This window comes from Hyperolius riggenbachi, chromosome 3, assembly GCF_040937935.1.
Source record: "Hyperolius riggenbachi isolate aHypRig1 chromosome 3, aHypRig1.pri, whole genome shotgun sequence".
In the NCBI taxonomy this organism is placed as follows: domain Eukaryota; kingdom Metazoa; phylum Chordata; class Amphibia; order Anura; family Hyperoliidae; genus Hyperolius; species Hyperolius riggenbachi.
The window spans coordinates 483,496,500-483,520,853 of record NC_090648.1 but is presented as its reverse complement, the minus strand read 5'-3'; the positions used below and the strand labels follow the sequence as shown (position 1 = coordinate 483,520,853).

The 24,354-nt window shown below is 42.1% G+C and overlaps 1 protein-coding gene across 1 annotated transcript in view; it reads right to left on the bottom strand.

Moving 5' to 3' along the window:
* Positions 1-15,915: 15,915 nt before the first annotated feature.
* LOC137564350 (A disintegrin and metalloproteinase with thrombospondin motifs 2-like) overlaps positions 15,916-24,354 on the bottom strand; it is a 418,259-nt gene continuing 409,820 nt past the window's right edge. The window contains exon 22 of the mRNA XM_068278125.1: positions 15,916-16,739. Within this exon, the coding sequence (XP_068134226.1) occupies positions 16,291-16,739 (449 nt within the window). The 3' untranslated portion in view covers positions 15,916-16,290. The remainder of the gene's footprint in view (positions 16,740-24,354) is intronic.

The following is a 24,354-nucleotide window of genomic DNA, read 5'->3' as shown; positions in this document are numbered from 1 at the left end:
GCATGACTCCCTAACACTGCTACTGCCTACTGAGTGCGCTGTAGTGACTGCAGCTTTGGCGCTTTGAGTTCTCCAGGAGAAAAATGCAATATAAATGTTGTCTTGACTTGATAGTCTTTTGGGGGACACAGCGCTGGTGGAGGAGGATGAAGTAAGACTCTGGAGGTTCTGCAGGCTTACCTCTCCCCTGGTGAGTACCCATTTGAGGCACTTTTTTCCCCTATCCGATACGGTTAAAGCAGAGATGGCTTAAGATGTAATGGGATCCTAGACAGGGTGGTAGATTTGGGACCCTCTTGGTAAGCTGAAGTAAATAGAGGTCAAAGATGGTGGCAGGTGGGCACCTTGACAACCACTAGGACCCAAGCACATGCCAAGGTTGCCTGGATGATCCTGCTCTGGTTAAAGGAGCACTATTGTGAAAAATTGTAAAATATTAAACATATACATATAAAATGTACATTTTTCTAGGAGTAAAATGCACCATAAATGACTCCTCTGCTATGTTGCTGACACAGTAAGTAATAAAAAATGGTTTTAGACTAATCCATCTCCTCATGAGGGAATCTCAGTATCTACTTTAATCTTTACAAAGGCACTTTGTGGAAAGGATTTATGTTAAAGAGAAACTCCGACCAAGAATTGAAAGTTATCCCAATCAGTAGCGAATACCCCCTTTTACATGAGAAATCTATTCCTTTTCACAAACAGACCATCAGGGGGCGCTGTATGGCTGATATTGTGGTGAAACCCCTCCCACAAATACATTTTAAATACGTACTGTTGGCAGTTTCCTGTCTGTGAACCCTGTTGCATTGTGGGAAATAGCTGTTTACAGCTGTTTCCAACTGCCAAAACAGCAAGCTGCAGCTACATCACATGCCAACAGTAAAAATGTCACCATGTGATAAATGTCAGAATATAAATCAGGGATTTAAAAGATTTTACAATGGGCAAACACTGACTTAATCATTTATACATAATTATTAAAAAAATGAAGCATTTTTTTTTATTACATTATTTACTGGAGTTCCTCTTTAACCTCCCTGGCGTTCTGGGTAATGCGTACACATTGTACGTATTACTGTTTTTGTTAAATGTTTTTTTTTCTTGCTGTAGCTAGCGTATTGCTAGCTACAGCAGTAGCGTATTGCTAGCTACAGCAGTACGCCATGCCGTCCGCATCCACCCTCCCAATCCCCGCCGGCCATACTTACGCGTCCGAGATCCCGCGAAAAGCGTGCCTTCCTATCGTCGCTTCTCCCGTCGCCTTGGTGATGATCGGACATGATGTCATGACATCATGGGGAGCTGCGATCCTTCCCATTGCGCAGCCTGGCGGTGATTCGCCAGGCTGTGCTAGGTGTTTGCCGGGGAGGGGGGGACACAGCCCCTTTAGCGGCGCATTGCGGCGGATTGGCGGATAGCGGCGGCGATTGGACAGAACATGTAGCTAGCAAAGTGCTAGCTACATGTTCTGAAAAAAAAAGTAAGTAAAAAGACCCCCCAGGGGCTGAGCAATCCACCTTGGCGTACATGGACGAGCTCAGCTCGTCCATACCGCCAAGGAGGTGAAGATGCCAGACAACCTCCCTATTTGCATGCACACTAGTGGACTGGCAGTTGGACTGAGCAGTAATGACTCAGCCACACTATAAGCGGTTTTCTGAGCGCTTTATGATTGATTAGCACTTTTTAAAAATTGCTCCCATTCACTTTCATTAAAATTGCTGTAAAAATTGCTGCAATTTTTCGCGTACGCGATCGCTGTGATTTTTACAGCGATTTTAAAAGTGAATGGGAGCGATTTTTAAAAAGCGCTAATCAATCACACAGCAATCACAAATCACTCAGAAAAGCGCTCAGGCTTTGTTCACATCTAAAATTGAAATTGCTGACATCAGATTTTCGATTTTGTGAGTGATTTTTTTTCCCTCTGCCGGCGCTTATCTGCTTCGATTTTTTCATCGGAATGCGGAAATCGGTAATGCAAGTGCGTTAGGCGGATTTCCGCCGGAAATCGTGGAAATTTCCGCCGTAAATCGTGGAAATTCCGCCCGACTTTAACATCGGTTTTCTCAAAAACTATAAGGTTTTTTTTTTTAAACTTTTTTTTTTGCATCTTGCTCACAAGATTCAGTTTAATAAACCCTAAAATTTGGAGTTTCTAGGACCTAAGGGGGTTTTGCTATTAACCGCTAAAGTCGACGGATTTTTACTGTAATGTAATGCAGAAAATCTGCATTTGCCTATTTTCCGCATTTACATTACAGTAAAAATCCGCCGACTTTAGCAGTTAATAGCAAAGCCCCCGTAAGTCCTAGAAACACCACATTTCCAGGGTTTATTAAACAGAATGTTCTGAACAAGATGCAAAAAAAAAATTCAAAAAGATCTTATAGTTTTTGAGAAAATCGATGTTAAAGTCGGGCAGAATTTCCGCGATTTCCGGCGGAAATTCCGCATTGGAATGCGGAAATTGGTAGCGGAAAGCGGAATCAGTATTTAGCAATGGCGGAATGCGGATTTACTGCGGAATCGGAAATTGCCATTTCCGACCATCCCTATTTTTGACTGATGTCAGGAAGTGAACTCTTTGACCCGGTAAAGAATAAATACAATGTATTTATTCCTAAAAGCGCTGGAGAAATCGATATACCAAGCACTTTTTCAAGCGTTTTGCAATTTCCCCATACCGTCCATTATAGGGAAATCGCCCCAAAAAAAGTACAGGCAGCACTTTGGTGAGTGGATTGGAACCGAACTGCTCAGATTTGAAAACTCTCATAGGAAATCATTGCACAAGCGCTTTTAAGACCATTTTGAAAATCGCCGGCGCTTTAAAAAAAACGCAAAACACCCTAGGTGTGAACAAGCCCTTATAGTGTGGTTTAGCCCTAAGTGTTTTTGAAAATAAATGGAACCATGAACTATTCGAAAACTTGTCCAACGTTTAAGATTTCTACTACCTATTGTAAGTGACAGAAACATTGGAAAAAAGTAAATTCATATAACAGTGCACATTACTTAAATAAATAAATAAAAAGTCCTACTTTAAAAAGCAAATAGCAATCAGAGAAAGTATACACATGTACCCAAAGAATTATTTTTGCTGCATGATACTGTATGTAATGCTGATGCCGTTATGGTTTATAGTGTATAGTATAGCCAAGTGCCAAGCAGTCTGTTTTGGCGCTATGGGTTCAGATATGCGGCCACCGGAGAGATACATAGAGATACATAGAGAGCGCACTTCCTCTTGCGCAGACTGGCCGCGAGTGGAGGAAGTTACGGGACCCGGTAGCAGAGCTTCAGGCAGCGGAGGATGGAGGCGTGGGAGCGGTTTCCTTTAAGGGCACCGCCTTTGGCATGGGAGACCAGGGTTGGATTGCTGGCTAGGGTCAGTACCTATTCAGTAAGGAGTTCATGGCAAGACTCCCTAACACTGCAGGGTGGCCTCTTGAGCTCATGCCAGTGGCTGCAGCTTGAGTGCTTTGAGTCCAACAGGAGAAAAGCACCATATGGGCCCATTCACACTAGAGGGTTTTGCCGCGATTTCGGCAAAACGCTCAAACGCTAGCGCTTTATAAAAGCGCTTGTGTAATGAATCCCTATAGGCCCATTCTTACTTGGGCGATTTGCACTAATCGCCCAAAATCACCGGAAAACGCGAAACACAAACTCGTCGTCTACACCATTTTCAGGCGATTTCAAGGTGATCGTGCTTCAGTGCTATAGAAGCACTAAACGCGATCGGGTAAAAATCGCCGCAGTGTTCAGTGATTTTTCCGCGTGAAAATCACTCCTGCGAAACGCCAGAAAATTATATATTATTATTTATAAAATAAATCTGCACTGTTTCTACTCCCTCAGTCATGGAAGCAGACCTATTAACATCCTGTGTCTAAATACATGTCCACTTAAAATGATTAACTTTTTGGAAAGTGTAAGGAGTGGGTAATAATAATCATTTAATAAAAATGATAATGTTGTCAGCTATTACAGGAAATATCCATATTAAAAAAGTGCTGTGTGTTATCAGCTAATCATGTTAATAGTTAGGCTTTAAAAATGATAAAGTTTGAATCAACTACAGGCAGCAGTGGTGTGGAAATTTTCTAGTTTATAAAGAGGGAGCCAAAGGTCAAAGGAATAATTATCCGCAGCAGATGAGGGAGCAGGAAATGCTTGGAATTGATTGCATAAAAGCAAACCGTCCCAGTTTCCTGTGGATGACTGGGTACTTTTCTCTGCTGCCATCCCACCTGCTGTCCCAAAAACTTGTTTACTGAGTTTTCTGGAAAGTAAACAAACCAGTACTTCAGCGTATACGGAGCAACTTGGGGGGCAGTGATCCAGACTAGTGACCCAGAAAATTCTCAAACCAACAGAGGGGTGGAGAGAAGAAAAGGATTAAGGAGGCAGGGGCGTATCAATAGGGGGTGCAGAGGTTGAGTCCACACTGGGGCTCTTGGGTCCCACAACCCCAGCATTAGCTCTGTATTCAGACAGACAAATGACAGCTCTCAAGGCTGCACCTGAGATGAAATCTAACACAGGCATGCAGAGCCCCACTGGGGCTAAATGCATACCTTGAATGCAAAACAGATGCAAATTATGTACTAATTCTAATATAAAATTTTGAATTAGTACATAATTTACATCTGTTTTGCATTCAAGGCATGTATTTAGCCCCAGTAAGGCTCTGCATTGCCTCTGTTAGATTTCAATCCAGAAGCAGCCTTTAGCACTGTCATTTGTCTGTCTGCCTGCTTGATGAAATGTTTATTTATGATTTATGATTAGCAGCACAAGGAATATTATGTTTTTATTGCTAGACTAGTGTTAGGCCTTCCCCGAGAGGGTCCGTCATCGTCGTGGGGAAGTCTATTAGGTAATGATCTGTGCACACATTATTCACTGAAGTTAACACTCCCCGTAGCCTGTGGTGAGTGCTAGGGGTGTAATATTGTCCAGTTGCTGGAGCTCTGCACATCCATGCAGATAAATCATTCAGGTATAACTTCTGTTTGAAAGCGCTGCCATGTCTCCCGCTGTACAAATTAGCTCTGTATTGGTCCTGTGCTGGTGATAATCACTTCTATAGTTGCCTTGAGTATTGGTAATCTTTAATAAACTGTTCCCCATCCCCTTCTTGCACCTCTGACACGGTGGTTGTCCTTGGCAGGCTTTGGTGTGCCGTAAAATTGTTATATATAGATTGATATGGGGGGGGGGTGGCGCAATGTGAAACTTGCACACTGAGCGTTTTAGCTATGCCACTGTAAGGAGGCACATAAATTACATATAGTAGAATGTAATACATTATTCAGAATACCCAATTTTATGTTAATTTTCCTGGTTTCAGCATCAGAAACAATTCTTATATTAACATATTGCTGAATATTGGTATGTAACCCCATCCAGTAATTTTTAGCCTAGGCTATTTGGTTATGCAGTCTTCTGCCCTAGAGCACTCTGGGCGACCAGGTGTTTCTGCTCACTTCGGAACACACAACAAGCAAACATTCCGCAGTGATGCTCCTTGCCAGCAGTAAAGATGTCGGCACTTGTGATAAATTTAAGAATGTAAATCAGGGAGAGGAAAGAATTTATAACAGGCAAATGTAAAATATAAGCACTTTTAATTATGAAGTTACATTTAGTAAAGTTCCTCATTAAAGATATTTTTGCTTACAAAGGAGTGTTTTCACAAAGCGTTTGTAAAGCCTACGGGCACATAGAGCGCATATTTGTCTGTCGGTTGTGCTGAGATTTGATCTTTATTCTTCCCTGAATCACACTCTAGTAACCAGAATGCAGCAGGAACACCTGATCAGCATACTGGTTTTGGTTAGGGCCCGTGTCCACTTGCGCGGTTTCCGCGCTGAATCCGCAGAGTTTCCCTGCAGGCAAATCGTGCAGGGAAACTCTACCATAAAGAATAATAGCACCACCGGCAGAATTGCTTGAGCTAGCGATTCGGCCGGCTTTTCCATTCGAAGTTGTGCGGGAGGCTGCGAATCTATGGGATTCGTCTGCATACCCGCAGACCCAAAAGTGCAGACACATGCAGCACAAGTGGAAACAGGCCCTTAATGATTGAGAATGTAGTAGAGACAGGAAGACACCATCCAGGCAATCAGCATGCCCTAAAAAAAAAAAATAAAAAAAAAAAAAGCAGTGGCATCTTCCGCATTTTTCTAACTTTAGTTTCCTTCCAAAATGTTCCGATTTAATTCGTGCTTTGTTTTGTAAAAATGGCAAGTGGCGATTATTTGTCTGGCCCAATTACAGTACAATTTGTGTGGACCGCATTTGGAGGAGGGATCATGGAATTGACAGGGAACAGAAATGAATAGCAAGTCACCCCACATGGGAGTGTTCCCCCCCCTCCTTGCTCATGTGTGTTAACCCCTTGCCGACCGCTCCACGCCAATTGACGTGAATGCAGCGGCAGCCCCAGGTTCACGCCACGCGGATTGGCGTGCATGGCTGCGGGCGGGGATTGCAGGAGCGCACGCATCTCCGCTCTGATGACGGATCTCCGCTCCACCTTCAGTCTCCCAGTGGCGATCGCCGCTCGGAGACTGTTAGACGGCGAAACCGCCATCTACTAACAGTGTACAGCCGTGTGACACGGCTATCCCCCTGGAAGGCACAAAAGTGATCTGCTGTGATAGACTGACCGGGCGAGGGAGGGATGGTTAAGAAATTAATAAAAAATTAGCAAAATTTTATAGAAAATAATACAATAAATATTTATAATAAATTAACAATGCTGGGGGCGATCTGACCCCACCAACTGAAAACTCTGTTGGTGGGTAGAAAAGGGAGGGGGGGGGGGGAATCATTTGTGTGCTGAGTTGGACGACCCTGCAGTGAGGCCTTAAGCCGCATCTACACGAGCAGATGCGGCCGCGATGCTCCTTATCAATCGAGCCGCTGATGCGGCTCGATTGATAAGATCCGACAGGACGGATCTCCGCACCGCCGATTCCCTGCTCGCTCCCCGCGAGGGGACAATGGCAGGGAATCGAGCGGAAGATAAGCGGCGCCGGCGGGGACGGGCGGGGAATCGAATGCGGGGGACGCGGCGGGCACGCGGAAGAGGCGATCCGGCAGCTAATCGAGCCGCCGGATCGCTGCAATCTCTTATGGTGTAGACGGGGCTTTAAAGCTGCAGTTGCCCAATTAGGAGAAATTGGCCTGGTCACTAGGGGGGTTTAACACTGCAGTCCTCAAGTGGTTAATGTGGCCTAAGTTACTAAGGTAGTCTGAGGTGGCAGGGTCGCGGGGAAGTTGCACTTACTTGCTGAAGAGCTTACCTGTGATTGTCAGGCTTGTCTGGTTGGCTGGCGTGGTCCAATCAGCTGCAGCTGCCATTTCTCTTCAGACTGCCTGAGGCAACTGCCAAGGAGTGAACCCCCTCCCTCCCTCGGTCTATGTAGTTGGCTCTTTATCAGGGTAGTGTCACCCACTCTTTGGGTTGACGGTATGTGTTTATGGTGAAAAGCTGTATTCCTATGTGTGAGACAACAGTCGAAGCATAGCAATGTGTAATTTAATTATTCTATTTATCGTTTGATTTATGATGATTAAAGCTGTAACGTTTTACCCCAACTTTTACCTGAGTGAATAATCGCAACAGTGGTGTGGTGTTCTATTAATCGGTTAACCACTTCCAGATGGCTTTGATAGTAATCTCCGCCCTGTTTTGATGCTATTTTTGCCAGGGCGTAGATTTTACATCACTGCCGCCGCACGCTCTCGCCGCTCCTGCCGATCTCGTTAGGTGTCTCCCCGCCGCAGCTCACCTGCCCTGCCGTCGCTATGACAGCAGGGCTCTGTGAGTCAGTCAGGAGCCGATTTCGGTGGCTGTATAGAAATTCACTACCTAAACCCTTTGCGTTATCAATGGTATAGTGCTTGCCTGCTAAATCACAGGTCAGGCTATTGTACTATTGTATGTACAGTATACAAGAATGTATTTTAAAAAGTGTATACAACCTCCCCACATTTTTTTTTCCTTTGATTTTTTTTTAAAATGAAAGTTAAGCAAAAACAAAAAACAAAACAGCAAACCCCACTTCCAGCCCCATTAACCCCTTTGTCAACCTGGGGCTGGTATTTCGAAGGAAATTCAAAGTGTGGTCCTCTTCCTCTGAGCAGTCCCAGCCCACATGGTCCATAATATTCAAAGCATTCTAAAAAGCGGGTGTGCCTCTGATTTCATAAACATCCTCCCTTTGAAAAGTTAATTTTACCAAGTTCTTGAATGTTCTTGTTGCTTGTTCGCTTTGATATTGCTAAAGATTCTTTTTCCAGCTTACCACAAGGTGATGCTGGTTTCTCACAAGACAAAATAAAGGGAACCTAAACTGAGAGGGATATGGATGTTTCCTTTTAACCTCCCTGGCAGTCAATTAAAACCGCCAGGGGGCAGCACAGCCTAGCGCTAGCTACATGACAGCCGCTGTGCAGCGGCATCCCCCCACGCCCTCCGATACTGGATACTAAGGAGCAGCACCGAGGACCTCCTAATCCAATTCCTCATCCCATACACACTAAAGCATTGCACAGATGGCTCCCCTTGTCCTGTCTGACACCAGACCAAATGTTTCACAAGCTTATTACAGTATGCAAGGTATGGGGGATAGATATATATATATATATATATATCAGAAAATAAATGGTTTCCTTGGTCATCTATTGGTACAGTTTTAAACTTGTTCACACTGCAATAGAAAATGCTGCGTATTCTGGAATACAAAAAGACGTAAAATAGGATGGTGAATGCATCTTATGTTACTAACAGGATGCATTAACACTGTCAATTGGAATGTGAATGCATCGAACACGGACTGGACTACAAAAGCAGAATTCTGACCTGCTGCATTTTTCTGAAAATGTATTGCAATCACACTGCCAACTCCGCAACCAGACGCAATAGAAGCCCATGGGAATGGCCGGTGTCCATTGCCACTAGGCTGAATGCCACATGACGCAACCATCCGGTGGATTCTGTTCCAGTGCCGCTGACACCCGCTGTTCGATTCAAAGAACATCAGAGACCAGCAGAAGCATGTGGCAACCCAATGGTTTGTACAAAAACAATGGGAATAACGCTTCCAACTGGACCAACAAGTATCCTCTCTGTTGCTAAATAGGATTCCTGTTGATTTGTTACAATCCAACATGCTTCTCCCAGGCTCCGCTCATTTTTGGGATGAGCAGGGAAGAACATGGCAGCCGGAGAAGATGTTTGGGGATGTGAATGCAGTGTACAAGTTCAAAGGTTGTTCACTTACTTGCGTTTCACAGTGCGGACCATATGAGCCAGAAGGAGGAAGCATTGGAGAATGAGCTGTGAAGCACATGTAAGTGAACTGTCCCTGATCCTGTACATTGGTTCGGCACTAAAATAGTACTGAACTATTGTGAACGGTAGTATTTGGGTGTTTGGAATTCGAAAGGCCAAAAACACCAACACTACGTGTCACTTAACTGTCCCTCCGAGGGGCTCACAATCTAATCCCTACAATGTCCATTCTAGTCTAGTTTCTGGATTAATATCGGCAACTCCTGTGTGCCTAACTCATGCAACTGTATACACAGCACATTTTGCAGTGCTATACGCACACCCGGCTATACTTGCCTTGCCGCAGAGGTTGTGACTGCTATGGTTGCTGCACTTTTGTTTGCTATTCCTATGAGAAACAAATACTATACATGTTTTGTACCTACCTCAAAAATCAAGACAAACAGGAAAAAGTATTGAGAGTTGTACCAATCTTACAAGTATGACTATCAACAAACTTTTTTTTAAAGGAAAGACTTTTCTCAGATTTTCTATTAATTCCTTAAATTAAGATTTTAAAAAATAAGAGAAATATTTGTATGTCCCCCAAATATGCTGCAACCTTTGATCCGTCTAAACAATGCACAATTTGCAAACATTTTTCTGGTTGTGAAGTTCATTAGAGGTTCATTAGTTAAAGTTAAAGCGGAATATAACCCTGCATTTCAACTTTGCTCTAAAACATTATTTACAGTATATTATATGCAACCAGCATTTTTTTTTTTTTACTAGACCAGCATTGGAAGGGTTACACAGAGTTTTAAAGTTCCTGGTAAGAACTGCAGACGCATCGGAAGCTCAGATAGATACATTTTGTTTACATAAATGTATCTAAGTGTTGAATGTTACACACTTTGGCTGTCCTCCAGCTCAGTCAGAGAAAGTGAGTCACATTCAACACTTATGTAAACAAAATGTATCTATGTAAGCTTCGGATGCGTCTGCAGAAATCTCCAGGAACTTTAAAGCTCTGTGTAACCCTTCCAATGCTGGTCTAGTAAAAAAAAAAAATGCTTTTTGCATATAATATACTGTAAATAATGTTTTAGAGCAAAGTGAAATGCAGGGTTATATTCCGCTTTAAGGTGCTGCAATAAAACTCCTTCTGGAACCCGGGATCTCAAGTTCTGCTCTTCTTATAGATGTAAGATGATACCATTTATTGGTTAACTTAGAAATAAAGGCGTAAGCTTTTGGCTAATAATCCTTCTTCAGACTTTGATCCTGTATACAGGAACAAAGTCTAAAGAAGGCTTATTATCTGAAAGCTTACTCTTGTACTTCTAAGTTAGCCAATAAATGGTATCATCCTGATTGAAAAGTTCTTGCTTTTACTGATGTTAGTGAAACTAACATCCTCCAAGTGGTAGACAGGTCATGTGTGTGCTCATTGTGTATTTGAATCCCATGAGTGGGGTGTGCACTTTTTTGCAGGTAAGCACTCATCTGTTTTTAAGTAGCGCTGTTCATTTCTTTGCTATGTTTTACTGATGGCTAACACGGTACAACACTCTACTGCTTTTTATAGATGTGCCATGGCTTTAGAACCCTACCTAAATCTTGGAAGAATTCAGCCCCAAATTTCCAGAGTTTAGCAGGTCTTTCCTCCTTGTAGGGACAGAAGAAGTAAGAGCCATTTCTGTGCAGTTAGTAATAGTCTAGCTCCCATTTATGCTACGCACATTTCACACTTTTTTTTTTTTTTTTTAACATCTTTGAATAAGAGTTTGATTTGCCAAAGGCTCCAGTACTTTTACACTATGGCACATAGAAGCCCCTTTTACACTTGTGTGCTGCGTTGCCCCGTGTTACACTTCCATACCGCACTGCAAAAATAATTTATAGTGTATTTTACTCTCAGGGCCCATTTCCACTATCGCGAATTCGCATGTGTTTTTCGCATGCAAATTCGCATAGCAATACAAGTGAATGGGACTGTTTCCACTTGTCAGGATTCCTTTGCGTTTTTCTGTGCAGAAAAAATTCGCATGGCAGAGCCATCAGAATTCGCATATCGCATACCGCTATGCGAATCGCATACAATGTATTTAATAGGAAATTCGCATGAGGTTTGGGTATGCGAATTTTCATGCGAATTCGCATAAAAACAATGGAAAAGCACACTAAAAGAAATATACTTATTATATGTATGAATTTTACATTTTACAATTGTTCATGATAGTGGGGTCCATTAAGGTTAGTGTGTATGATGTTTTGCTGTTGTCCAGACCACTATAGTGAAAATCATAAAATTTAAAGTACAAGTAAACATATACATGAAATGGGCTACTTGAAGTAACATAGTTATTTGGGTTACATCGAGTTCAACCAGAAAAAAAAAAGTACAACACCAGCCTGCTCCCTCATATATCCCTGTTGATCCAGTGGAAGGCGAAAAACCATTACAAGGCATGGTCCAATTAGCCCCAAAAGGTAAAAAATTTCTTCCCAACTCCAGATGGCAATCAGATAAAATCCCTGGATCAACACCACTGGGCATTATCTAGTTATTATAGCCATGGATGTCTTTCAATGCAAAGAAAGCCCCCTTTATATGCAGATATAGAATTTGCCATAACTACTTCCTGTGGCAATGCATTCTACATCTTAATCAGTCTTACTGTACAGAACCCTTTCCTAAATAGATGTCTAAAACGTTTTTCCTCCATGCGCAGATCATGTCCTCTAGTCCTTTGTGAAAGTCTAGGGACAAAAAGCTCATCCGCCAAGCTTTTATGTTGTCCTCTGATGTATTTATGCATGTTAATTAGATCCCCTCTAATGCCTCTTTTCTCTGGATTAAATAAACCCAGTTTATCTAACCTTTCTTGGTAAGCGAGACCTTCCATCCCTCGTATCAATTTTGTTGCTCATCTCTGCACCTGCTCTAAAACTGCAATATCTTTCTGTAATGTGGCGCCCAGAACTGAATTCCATATTCCAGTGTGGCCTTACTAGACAGTTAAACAGCTGCAATATTATGCTAGCATCTCAAGTTTTTATTTCCCTGTTAATGCACCCAAAAATTTTATTAGCTTTAGCTGCAGCAGCTTGGCATTAAATACAATCATTTAACTTGTTATCGATGAGTACTCCTAAGTCCTTCTCCAAGTATGATGTCCCCATCTGTATCCCATTTTGTATGGTGCTAGACCATTGGTACGACCAAAATGCATGACTTTACATTTTTCAACATTGAATTTCATCTGCCATGTATGTGCCCATATAGCCATCCTATCCAGATCCTGTTGCAATATGTCACTATCTTCCCGAGAGTTGATGATTCTGCACAATTTTGTATCATCTGCAAAAATAGCAACATTACTTTCTACTGCATCTACTAGATCATTAATAAATAAATTAAAGAGAACTGGACCTGGTACTGACCCCTGTGGGACCCCACTGATAACAGTCACCCATTTTGAATAAGATCTATTGACCACAACGCTGTGTTTTCTGTCTATTAGCCAGTCCCCTATCCATGTACACAGATTTTCCCCAGTCCTTGCATCCTCAACTTTTGCACCAAGTCCAAGTATATCAAATCTACAGCATTCCCAATATCCACATTAGCGTTCATTACCTCATAAACGCTGAGCATGTTAGTCAAACAGGACCTGTCTTTAGTAAACCCATGCTGATGCTGAGATATAAGGTTATCTTCTACTATGAAGTCTTGTATAGTATCTCTTAGTAACCCCTCAAATAGTTTGCACACAACTAATGTTAAGCATACAGATCTATAATTTCCCGGATTTGATTTTTTGCCCTTCTTAAATAATGGGAAAACGTGGGCTGTACGTTAATCTACTGGAACTCTGCCAGTTGAAAGAGAGTCACAAAAGATAAGATAAAGGGGTTTATCGATAACTGAACTGAATTCCCTTAGGACCCGAAGATGCATGCCATCTGGGCCAGGTGCCTTGTCTATTTTTAATTTATTTAGTCTTGCCTGTTCAATATTACAATTGGAAGATTGAGACTCTTCTGCATCTGTAATTTGCAACAGTGATGTTTCCCTTGTGAAGACAGAAGCAAAGAAAGCAATTAATAACTCCACCTCACCTTGGTCACCCACCATTGAGTTCCCACCCTCATCCTTTAGGAGTCCAAAACAGTGAACTTCTTTTTTTTTTTTTTTTTTTTTTTTTGAGTTGATGTACTTGGAAAAAACTTCTTTGGGTTAGATTTGATATTGCTAGCGATTTGATTTTCAGCTTCAATCTTTGCCAGCCTAATTTTTTTACAACTTTTATTGCACTCCTTATAATTGCTTAATGCAGCCTCGGTCCCCTCCTGTTTAAGGACCGTATAAGCATTCTTTTTCGACTTCATTTTATCTCTAACCTTTCTATTCATCCATAGAGGCCTTTTTTATTCCTAGACATTTTGTTTCCATATGGGATATACATACTACAATATTGATTAAGAATAAGTGTAAAAGCTTGCCATTCCCCTTCAGTGTCCTTCCCTTGTAGTACATTATCCCAGTTCACCAAACTTAGAGTTGTCTCGAACCTCCGATTTTAGGTTTGCAAACCTCGAACATGCGAAAAACATTTGCAAACCGGTGAACTTCGCAAACCGCCATAGACTTCAATGGGCAGGCAAACTTTCAAAACTACAAACCCTAATTGTGGCCACAAAAGTGATGGAAAAGATGTTTCAAGGGGTCTAACATCTGTAGGGGGGCATGGCGGAGTGGGATACACGCCAAAAGTCCCGGGGAAAAATACGGATTTAACGCACAGCAGGGTTTAAGGGCAGAAATCACATTGCATTGCTAAATTTGAGGCCTAAAGTGCTTTAAAACATCTTGCATGTGTATACATCAATCAGGTAGTGTAATTAGAGTACTGCTTCACACTGACAGACTAAACTCACTGTGTAATGCACCGCAAACAGCGGTTTGTGTAGTGACGGCCATGCTGGACTGGTGCACGTGATGGCGAGAGTGTAGGTGATGGCGGTTTTCAAGCCTATATGGTCGGGCTGAGGTAGCTGAATTACACTGTGACTGAGTGTCCAGCTGATCGAATTTGGTATGTCCACAATGAAACAACGACCTTATTATCTTCTTGGGTCAGGTGTGCGGTTACACCTGTGCAGTGAAAAGGTGACTGCTGATACAACAATGTGCGGTTACACATGTGCAGTGAAAAGGTTGCAGTGACTGCTGGTACAACAATGTGCGATTACACAGGTGCAGTGAACAGGTATGCAGTGATTGGTATTACAAATGTGCAGCTGTCACACACACACAGGTACAGTGAACAGGTATGCAGTGACTGGTATATAATCCCTCTGTCCCTTTTTCCCCCCTCATTTGTCCCTCTTTCAGGGCTGATCTACAGATCTGAGTAAATATATGTATTTTCAACCGAAAAAAGTTTAACTGACTCTAAACTTTATTCCCATGAATTAAATGTATATATTTCTTATTCTCAAGTATTTTAATGAAAGAGGAACGACTGCGAAAATATTAAAATTTAAAACACATTCAAATAAGAAATACATTTCTCCTAGAGCAGGCATGGGCAAACTTGGCCCTCCAGCTGTTAAGGAACTACAAGTCTCACAATGCATTGCAGGAGTCTTACAGCCACAGTCATGACTCATGAAGGCAAATGCATTGTGGGACTTGTAGTTCCTTAATAGCTGGAGGGCCAAGTTTGCCCATGCCTGTCCTAGAGTAAAATGAGTCATAAATTACTTTTCTCCTATGTTGCTGTCACTCACTGTAAGTAGTAGAAATCTGTCATTAACAGCAGATTTTGGACTAGCCCATCTTCTCATGGGGGGGTTCTCAGGGTTTTCTTTATTTTTAAAAGCACTTAGGGAATGGCAGTTGCTCTGCCCAACTGCCAAAATAGTGTACAGCGAGCAGGGAGGCTGGCCAGCATCTTTGTATTACTCATTTTCAGGGAAAGTCTCTATAAAGAAGAAAGGTCATGCTGAGAACCCCCTATAGAGAAATGGACTAGCCCAAAACCTGTCGGTAATGTCAGATTTCTACTAACTGTAAGTGACAGCGACATAGGAGAAAAGTAATTTATGCCTCATTTTACTCTGGGAGAAATGTACTTATTTGTATGTGTTTTAAATTTTAAGATTTTCTTGATGGTTCCTCTTGAAGAAAAATTAATGATGATAGAAAGGACCATTGTGCTTTGAGTGATCATCTTTTGATTTAGAATTCTTTGTGATATGCATGGTGAGGGGTGTGGTGGGGCGTGGTTAGAAGTGTTGCAGGGGCGTGTCTTAAAAGTGTCCCTCATTCTTATCTCAAAAAATTGGGAGCTATGCCAGTGTGTCACAGAAATCCATGTATTTTACTTTGCTGGAAGAATGATGGGAAAATCCTGGGGTTTTACTTTAGTGTAAATCTGGCTGTTGTGTCAACACTGCGAAGTACCAGAAAACAAAATCATACTTACCTGTGTTTGACACCCAACATCATCAGCCTTATATTATTATATAACTGTCTTGTTAAAATTGCCAATAAAATAATTCTAAAAAAAAAAAATAGCAATAAAGAGCAGCACATGAAAACATTTATATTGCAAAATATTCTAATTGTGCATTGTTACAGTTTAGTGATATGAATTTTTTTTTATGTGGAAGTGTAACATCACCAGTATGTAACGTATACAAAACTGAACTGGATTAGAACAGAAAGCACCTGAAAAAAAAGCACCTGAAGTATTCTGTAACATTATCTGTAGATTGGATAACAACAACTTTCATGTCCACTTGTAATGAGAAAACACCACGCCCCATTTTTGCATGGAAATGGTGAATTTACCGTGGCATGTTTCCTGACGTATAGTGTTGGTGTCGTAAGAGTTTATGATTTTTTTGTTTATCAGTGCCAGTTAGATCTTCTTGGGTCTTCAACAGGAAATAAAACAGATATCTGAGATTTGTAATTAAACTGTCTTCCTCTTGGCCTCTTGTAATTTTTCTGCAATAAGCTGTTGAATCCTCTGGTTTTTGGTCTTTTCATAAAAAGTTTTTCTTCGGGGTGTGATATTTGGCCGGGGGACCTCATTGTTATGCCTGATAACGGTATATGGCACATCTACCCTGTTATTGTCTTGCGGTCTTTCAGTAACGTTAATTGGTGAGACGATTACATTGAGAACAGGTGTGGTGGACACTGTAGAAGGAATAGTTGGTGGAGTAATGACATTCGGTGGTGGTCCAATCGGAGGTACTTGATGCCGCGTACTATTACTTTTCCCGGGATTCTGGTCACTTGTAGAATGAGATGAATTGCAGGACTTGCAGCACAGTTTCCTATACCCGGGCATTGAACAATAGTGGGACAGGTTTGCAAGTCGACAAAAAGCCAAGCTGTCTCTGAGGCACTGTTCTTCTGAAAGAGAGGAAGAAAAAGAAAATGTTCACACAGTAGAAAAATAAAAGGCTAAAGTATAACAAAAAATATGTATAAAACAATACAAACATGTAAAAACCGCCTTGCAGCAAAAATAGAAAAAGTTGCAAATCTGAGGTTAAAACTTACATGCGTTAGTAGCTCATTCCATACATTCTTGTTGCATGCGTGGCAAAAAAAGAAGACATATCCACTTTTAAAGGGAATCTGAAGTGAAAATAAACTTAGGGGATAAAAAATTGTATGTGTAGTACAGCTAAGAGATAGAACATTAGTAGCACAGACATGAGTCTCATATTGTTTCCATTACAGAGAGAGTTAAGAAACTTCAGTTGTTATCTATGCAAAACGGCTCCTCTGAGCTCTCTGGCTAAGCTTGGTCGACTACAGTGCTGTTTTCTGAAGCACTTATATGAACCTGTCTCTCACTGTTTCTTGTTTATGATTTTACTACAGGAAAGTTCAAAGGGTCATTAGGTCTGCTCTGTTTCATAGTTTAAAATACACAGTGTAGTTTATAAAGTGCAAATATTAGAGAATGATGCAATGTTATAAAAATAAAGCTATACAACAAAGCTATATAACTGATCCCTACTACACATACAATTCATTATATCATAAGGTCTTTTTCACTTCGGTGTCACTTTAAGAATGAAAAATCATCATTATTGTGAATTTACATAACACTGACATTTTCCACAGTACTTTACATAGTCATGTCACTCACTGTCCCTTAGATTAGCTCACAATCAAATCCCTATCATAGTCACAGTCAATTTAACCTATCATAGCTGAGGGCTGGAACCCACAAGAGCGTTTTTTTTGAGCATTTTGGCAGCGCTGCGATACGCTAGCGTTTTGCCAAAACGCTCAGCTGATGTTAATGGATGGGGAAACTTCCACAGGAGCGTTCACGTTTCCCAGAAACGCAAACGCAGGACCTGCAGCATTTTGGGAGCGTTAGCGCTTCAATGTAAAGTATTGAAACGCTAGCAGAAACGCTCAGCAAAACCTAAACTGAGCGGTTTTTCTAGCGTTTTGCGGTTCAGCACACTGTAACAAAATTAAAAATGATTCACAGAACCAATCAGGATAAAAACGCGAAACGCAAAACGCTACACAACCGCTGAGCAAAAAAATACACTGTTGCAAAACGCGACCGAAAACGCACATGAATCCGCTTGCAAACCGCTCAGACAAAACGCTAGCGGTTGCGTTTTGCGTTTGCGGATTTCAGTGGGTTCCAGGCCTCAAAGAGGAACTGTCGTGCGAATCTTAACATTTAAAACACATACAAATAAGAAGTACATTTCTTCAAGAGTAAAATGAGGCATAAATTACTTTTCTCCTATGTTGCTGTCACTTACAGCAGGAAGTAGAAATCTGACATTACCAACAGATTTTGGACTAGCCCATCTTCTCATGGGGGGTTCTCAGGGTTTTCTTTATTTTTAAAAGCACTTAGTGAATGGCAGTTGCTCCGTCCAACTGGCAATAAAATGTGCAGCGAGCAGGGAGGCTGGCCGGCATCTTTGTATTAATCATTTTCAGGGAATGTCTTTATCCAGAATAAAGGCCATGCTGAGAATCCCCCATGAAGAGATGGACTAGCTCAAACCTTATTTGTATGTGTTTTAAATTTTAAGATTTTTGCGACAGTTCCTCTTGAAGGACAGATTTTTTTTGGGGGGGGCTAATTAACTTACCAGTAAGTTGTTGGGATGCGGGAGGAAACTAGAGTGCCTGGAAGAAACCCACACAAACTGAGGGATGACATACAAACTCCATACAGTGTCTTGGCCTGAATTTGAATTTGGGACCCTAGAGCTGTAAAGATGAGAATGCTATCCACTAATGCTGGGCATACATGGGTCAATCCGGCGGCCGATTAGCCGCCGGATCGACCCCCGCCGCATCCCCACGGATCGATTCCCGCTGGTCCCCGCCGGTGGTCCTTATCAGCCGCTCGATTCCCTGCCATTGTCCGCCGGCAGGAATCGAGCGGGCGCGGGTCGAGCAGCCAGCTTGATCGGGCCAGCTGAATATTATCACTGGTCGATACATGGTACAGAAACGTACCGTGTATCCCCAGCATAAGGCATCATGCCATCCAGAATGAAATATTCAAAGCATTACAATCTGAATTGTTCTAAATCCTTTGTTAACCCGTAAAGACACTGCTTGCACTTGTAGGACCTCATATTAAATATTTATTGTGGGTTTCACTTATTGCCTTTTTCTACCATATCTACATCTATAAAGTTAAAAGTACAAATAAGTTGAATAGATATTACATCAACAGCTTAAAGAGACTCTGAAGTGAGTCTAAATTTCCATTTTTTAACTAGTATTTATGTAAAACACTATAGGTAATGCTAAACCGCCGCATCCCCGCAGCAAAACGAGGGGTTTATACCCCCCAATCCCCTTTGCAAAATCCACGGCTTTCTTGGTCATGGATTTTGCAGCTTATGGAGGCAGAGCTATAAGCTGCAGCTCTGCCTCCATGTGCGCCAATCTGCCCGTGGATCTCCGCCTCTCCCCCGCCCTTTTCAGTGAAGGAAGATTAAGAGGGGCAGGCAGAGGCAGGGATCAGCCGGGATTGACGCGCCAAGAGGCAGAGCTGCTACAACCATGAGCTCTGCCTCTATGAGGAAGCGCTCCCCAGACCTAGCAGAGGGGATTTGGGGGGTATAAACCCCTTGTTTTGCCACAGGGATGCGGCACTATAGCATTACCTATAGTGTTTTACATAAATACTAGTTAAAAAACGGGAATTCAGACTCACTTCAGAGTCTCTTTAAGAAAGCTTTCATTTGTTGACAACAATATTCTTCACTTAAGGTTTAAAGAGGAACTGTAACCAAGGATTGAACGTCATGCCAATCAGTAGCGGATATCTACTTTCCCATGAGAAATCTTTTCCTTTTCTCAAACGGATCATCAGGCGGCTCTGTATGGCTGATATTGTGGTGAAACTCCTCCCACAGTGTGATGTAAGCACCAGGGTGCTGACACCACACTGTGGGTGCCTTGTTGCATTGTGGGAAATTACAGCTATTTCCAACTGGCAAAAATGCAAGCAACATCTCCTTCCTCCCAGTGACATCAACCTGCCAGCAGTAAAGATGTCGCCATGTGATAAATGTCAGAATGTCAATCAGGGAGAGGAAAGCTTTTACAATGGGCAAACACTTTTAGGGCCTGTTTCCACTACACGTGGATTCCGGATGCAAAAAAAAAAATGACACTAATGAATGCCTATGGGCCTGTTTCCACTAAATGCGAATTTTCTGATGCAGAAAAATTATGGATGGTATGTTGCAGATTTCTGCATCATATTCTGGATGCAGAAAAACTGACTCCAGAGAATGCCTTGTGCCTGTTTCCACTAAGCTGATGCAGAACTGATGCAGAACTAGTGGAAATAGGCCCTTAATAATTTTTAAATAATTATTGGAAAAATGAAGCACTTTTTTTTCATTACATTTTCATTGGAGATCCTCTTTAAAGAGACTCTGTAAAAAAATGTTCAGCCTTATTTCTTCTATCCTATAAGTTCCTATACCTGTTCTAATGTGGTCTGGCTTACTGCAGCCTTTCCTAGTTGCACTGTGGCTGTATTATCTCTGTTATATAATCTAATCTTCTTTGCTCTGATGGATTTGTTCAGCTCAGGTACTCAGGTAGGAATGTGCTGCTCTGCTGCGATAGGGAGAAGTTATGCACACCCTCTCCACGCCCCCTGCAGGCTCTGTATAAGTCACAGACTGAGCTTCTCTCGGCCTATCACATGCTGGTTAGCAGCCATGATTTTTGTTTGTAAACACGGACTAAACTGGCAATTACAAGCCAGGATTGCAGCAGGGAGTGGCAGAAACAGCACAGAGGGGCCCAGGAGAACATAATGAATAGAATGGTATGCTTTTTATTGTAAGAATTTTAGAGTACAGCTTCTCTTTAAGAGCAGTTCTAGCAATATTAGCCCTCTTTTCCATGGACAGCTGAACTACTGTGGCCAAAAAATTGTCTGTCTGAGAATGGCAATCACCATGCTCATATGCAACTACATGGGGGGGGGGGGGGGGGGGGAGGGGGGCGGCGTCTACCACCCATGCTAAGTACTAGCAAGTGTCCTTCTGGTAGACAGGTGGTCAATTCACTGCCTTCAACTGCTCATGGAAAAGCAATCTTAAAGAGGTGCCACCACTCTACCATCAAGATTAAAAGAAGCTAAGATTGGGATGTTGGTGACCTTGAAGACTTTTAAAACATTTATCATCATTAAGAATATGAAATATTACATCAGCATAGTTTACCAACTCCTGTTTGTACCTATAACAAATGTAGTAAGGAGTATGGTAGAACCACTGGAACAAACAGATTGCACAATAAACCTCTACCTCTTCATTAGCAGACACTCCACTGGCCTAGAGGGATGTGCAGAAAACACGGTACTTTGTGAAGTTCGATTTCAAAAGTTCTTCCCAGCTGAAGAACACCAACAGCCGTACGTGATCCTGAAATCCTGGCCTGATTTTTTTTTTTTAAACTTTAGCTATTGTGCAATAATCATATTTAACCTATCCATGAGTCATAACTCACCATTTGTTACTGCTAGGTATCCGCTTAAAAGCTATTACATTCCGGTTGATTCACAAATATTTTTTGGTTTAATTATATCACCTTATTTATTAACTAACACTTTCCCTCTCCTTAAATGACTTAACTCCTGACTTATCTCCCCTTATCCAACTTAAAGGGGCACTATGGCGAAAAGTTGTAAAATTTAAAATATGTGCAAACATAATAAGAAGTACATTTTTTCCAGTGTAAAATGAGCCATAAATTACTTTTCTCCTATGTTGCTGTCACTTACAGTAGGTAATAGAAATCTGACAGAAGCAACAGGTTTTGTATTAGTCCATCTCTTTACAGGGAATTCTCAGGGATTTATTTATTTTCAAATGCACTTAGTGAATGGCAGTGGCTCTGTCCAACTGCCAAAAAACTGTGTAGTGAGCAGGGAAGCTGGCCAGCATCATTGCTTAAATCTTTTTTAGGGAATATCTTTACAAAGAATAAAAGCCTTGCTGAGGATCCCCCATTAAGACATGGACTAGTCCAAAACCTGTCGCTTCTGTCAGATTTCTATTACCTACTGTAAGTGACAGCAACATAGGAGAAAAGTAATTTATGGCTCATTTTACTCTGGAAAAAATGTACTTCTTATTTGTCTATGGACTAACCAGCAAGCTCATGGTGACCCAGAACTAGTGTTGCTCAAATACCCCTTTTTAAAATTCGAGTTTGGTCGAATTCGAATAGTAAATTATTCGAGGTCAGTCGAATATTCGAGTCGAATAATTTTTACTATTCGATTCGACCTCGGACTTCGAGCTCACTATTCGAGTCGGTATTCGAGCTAACTATTCGAGCTGACTATTCGAATTGGCCTTAAATAGCTTCCAACACTTGTTTTGAGGGTGAATGATGCAAGAAACCTCTTTTTTTCCAAGTAACAACAGCAAGTGATTATGTGGGGATGTTCCTTTAAAAAAAAAATGTGGAAAGAGAAGTTGTGTCCTTAATTTTGTTCAGTAGTGTTACTGTATCTTCTTCTTCTTCTTCTTCTTCTTCTTCTTCTTCTTCTTCTTCTTCCTCTTCCTCTTCCTCTTCCTCTTCCTCTTCCTCTTCCTCTTCCTCTTCCTCTTCCTCTTCCTCTTCCTCTTCCTCTTCCTCTTCCTCTTCCTCTTCCTCTTCCTCTTCCTCTTCCTCTTCTTCTTCCTCTTCCTCTTCCTCTTCTCTTCTTCTTCTTCTTCTTCTTCTTCTTCTTCTTCTTCTTCTTCTTCTTCTTCCTCTTCTTCTTCTTCTTCTTCTTCTTCTTCTTCTTCTTCTTCCTCTTCCTCTTCCTCTTCCTCTTCCTCTTCTTCTTCTTCTCTTCTTCTTCTTCTTCTTCTTCTTCTTCTTCTTCTTCTTCTTCTTCTTCTTCTTCTTCTTCTTCTTCTTCTTCTTCTTCTTCTTCTTCTTCTTCTTCTTCTTCTTCTTCTTCTTCTTCTTCTTCTTCTTCTTCTTCTTCTTCTTCTTCTTCTTCTTCTCCTCCTTCCTTTTCAATATCGTCTTCTTCTTCTTCACGTATTTCTCTTTTCAATTTTTTTTTTAAAGAAATGCAGCTATTTTTGAGCGTAACAAATAGCTGGTGGGCGCACGCATGTTGGAAGCGCCATTGTATGTGCTCCCTGGCAGTGGAAACACAAAGACAGCAGGAGGTAAATTCAGCAGCAGGAGGAGGAGGATGAGTGTGTGGCAGCAGGCAGTCAATGAGGCAGGCAGCTCGCCGTGACATAATAGCCCTGGTACCTAGCGGTGATACCAGGGCTGTAAATAAACACAACAGGAGGTCCCAGACAGCGGTCGTGCAGCCCACATTGTGTCCAATACACAACTGGGACAACACAGTTTTCAACCCGGGCACCTCAGAAAAATTAAACCTTTTTTTTTTTTTTAATGGTTTGTTTGGTTTTTGGTTTTGCAACCAATATAGCTATTGTTTGACGTAATAGCTGGTGGCAGAGTGGCAGCAGAAGGTAAATCATCTGTGTACCCTGGCAGTGGGAAACACAGACAGACAGCAGCAGCAGCAGCAGCAGGAGGAGGTATGGAGGAGCAGTGTGAGTGTGGCAGCAGGTAGGCAGCGTGACATAATAGCCCTGGTACCTAGCGGTGATACCAGGGCTGTAAATAAACACAACAGGAGGTCCCAGACAGCGGTCGTGCAGCCCACATTGTGTCCAATACACAACTGGGACAACACAGTTTTCAACCCGGGCACCTCAGAAAAATTAAACCTTTTTTTTTTTTTTAATGGTTTGTTTGGTTTTTGGTTTTGCAACCAATATAGCTATTGTTTGACGTAATAGCTGGTGGCAGAGTGGCAGCAGAAGGTAAATCATCTGTGTACCCTGGCAGTGGGAAACACAGACAGACAGCAGCAGCAGCAGCAGCAGGAGGAGGTATGGAGGAGCAGTGTGAGTGTGGCAGCAGGTAGGCAGCGTGACATAATAGCCCTGGTACCTAGCGGTGATACCAGGGCTGTAAATAAACACAACAGGAGGTCCCAGACAGCGGTCGTGCAGCCCACATTGTGTCCAATACACAACTGGGACAACACAGTTTTCAACCCGGGCACCTCAGAAAAATTAAACCTTTTTTTTTTTTTTAATGGTTTGTTTGGTTTTTGGTTTTGCAACCAATATAGCTATTGTTTGACGTAATAGCTGGTGGCAGAGTGGCAGCAGAAGGTAAATCATCTGTGTACCCTGGCAGTGGGAAACACAGACAGACAGCAGAAGGGCAGTACACAGCAGCCCACTGTAGGTGTAAAATGTGTGGCTGCAGGCGACGTAATAGTCAAAGTGAACCAGGCTGGCTTAGCGAGCAGGAGCCAGGAGGTGGTAAAGGGTGGTAAGGCACATTAACGATGGTTCCGGCAGCCAGTTCATGTCCCCCTCTCGCCGACAACAGGGGCCAGGAACTCGCCTTCCACCCACGCCTGGTTCATCTTGAGAAACGTCAGTCTGTCCACAGACTTGTG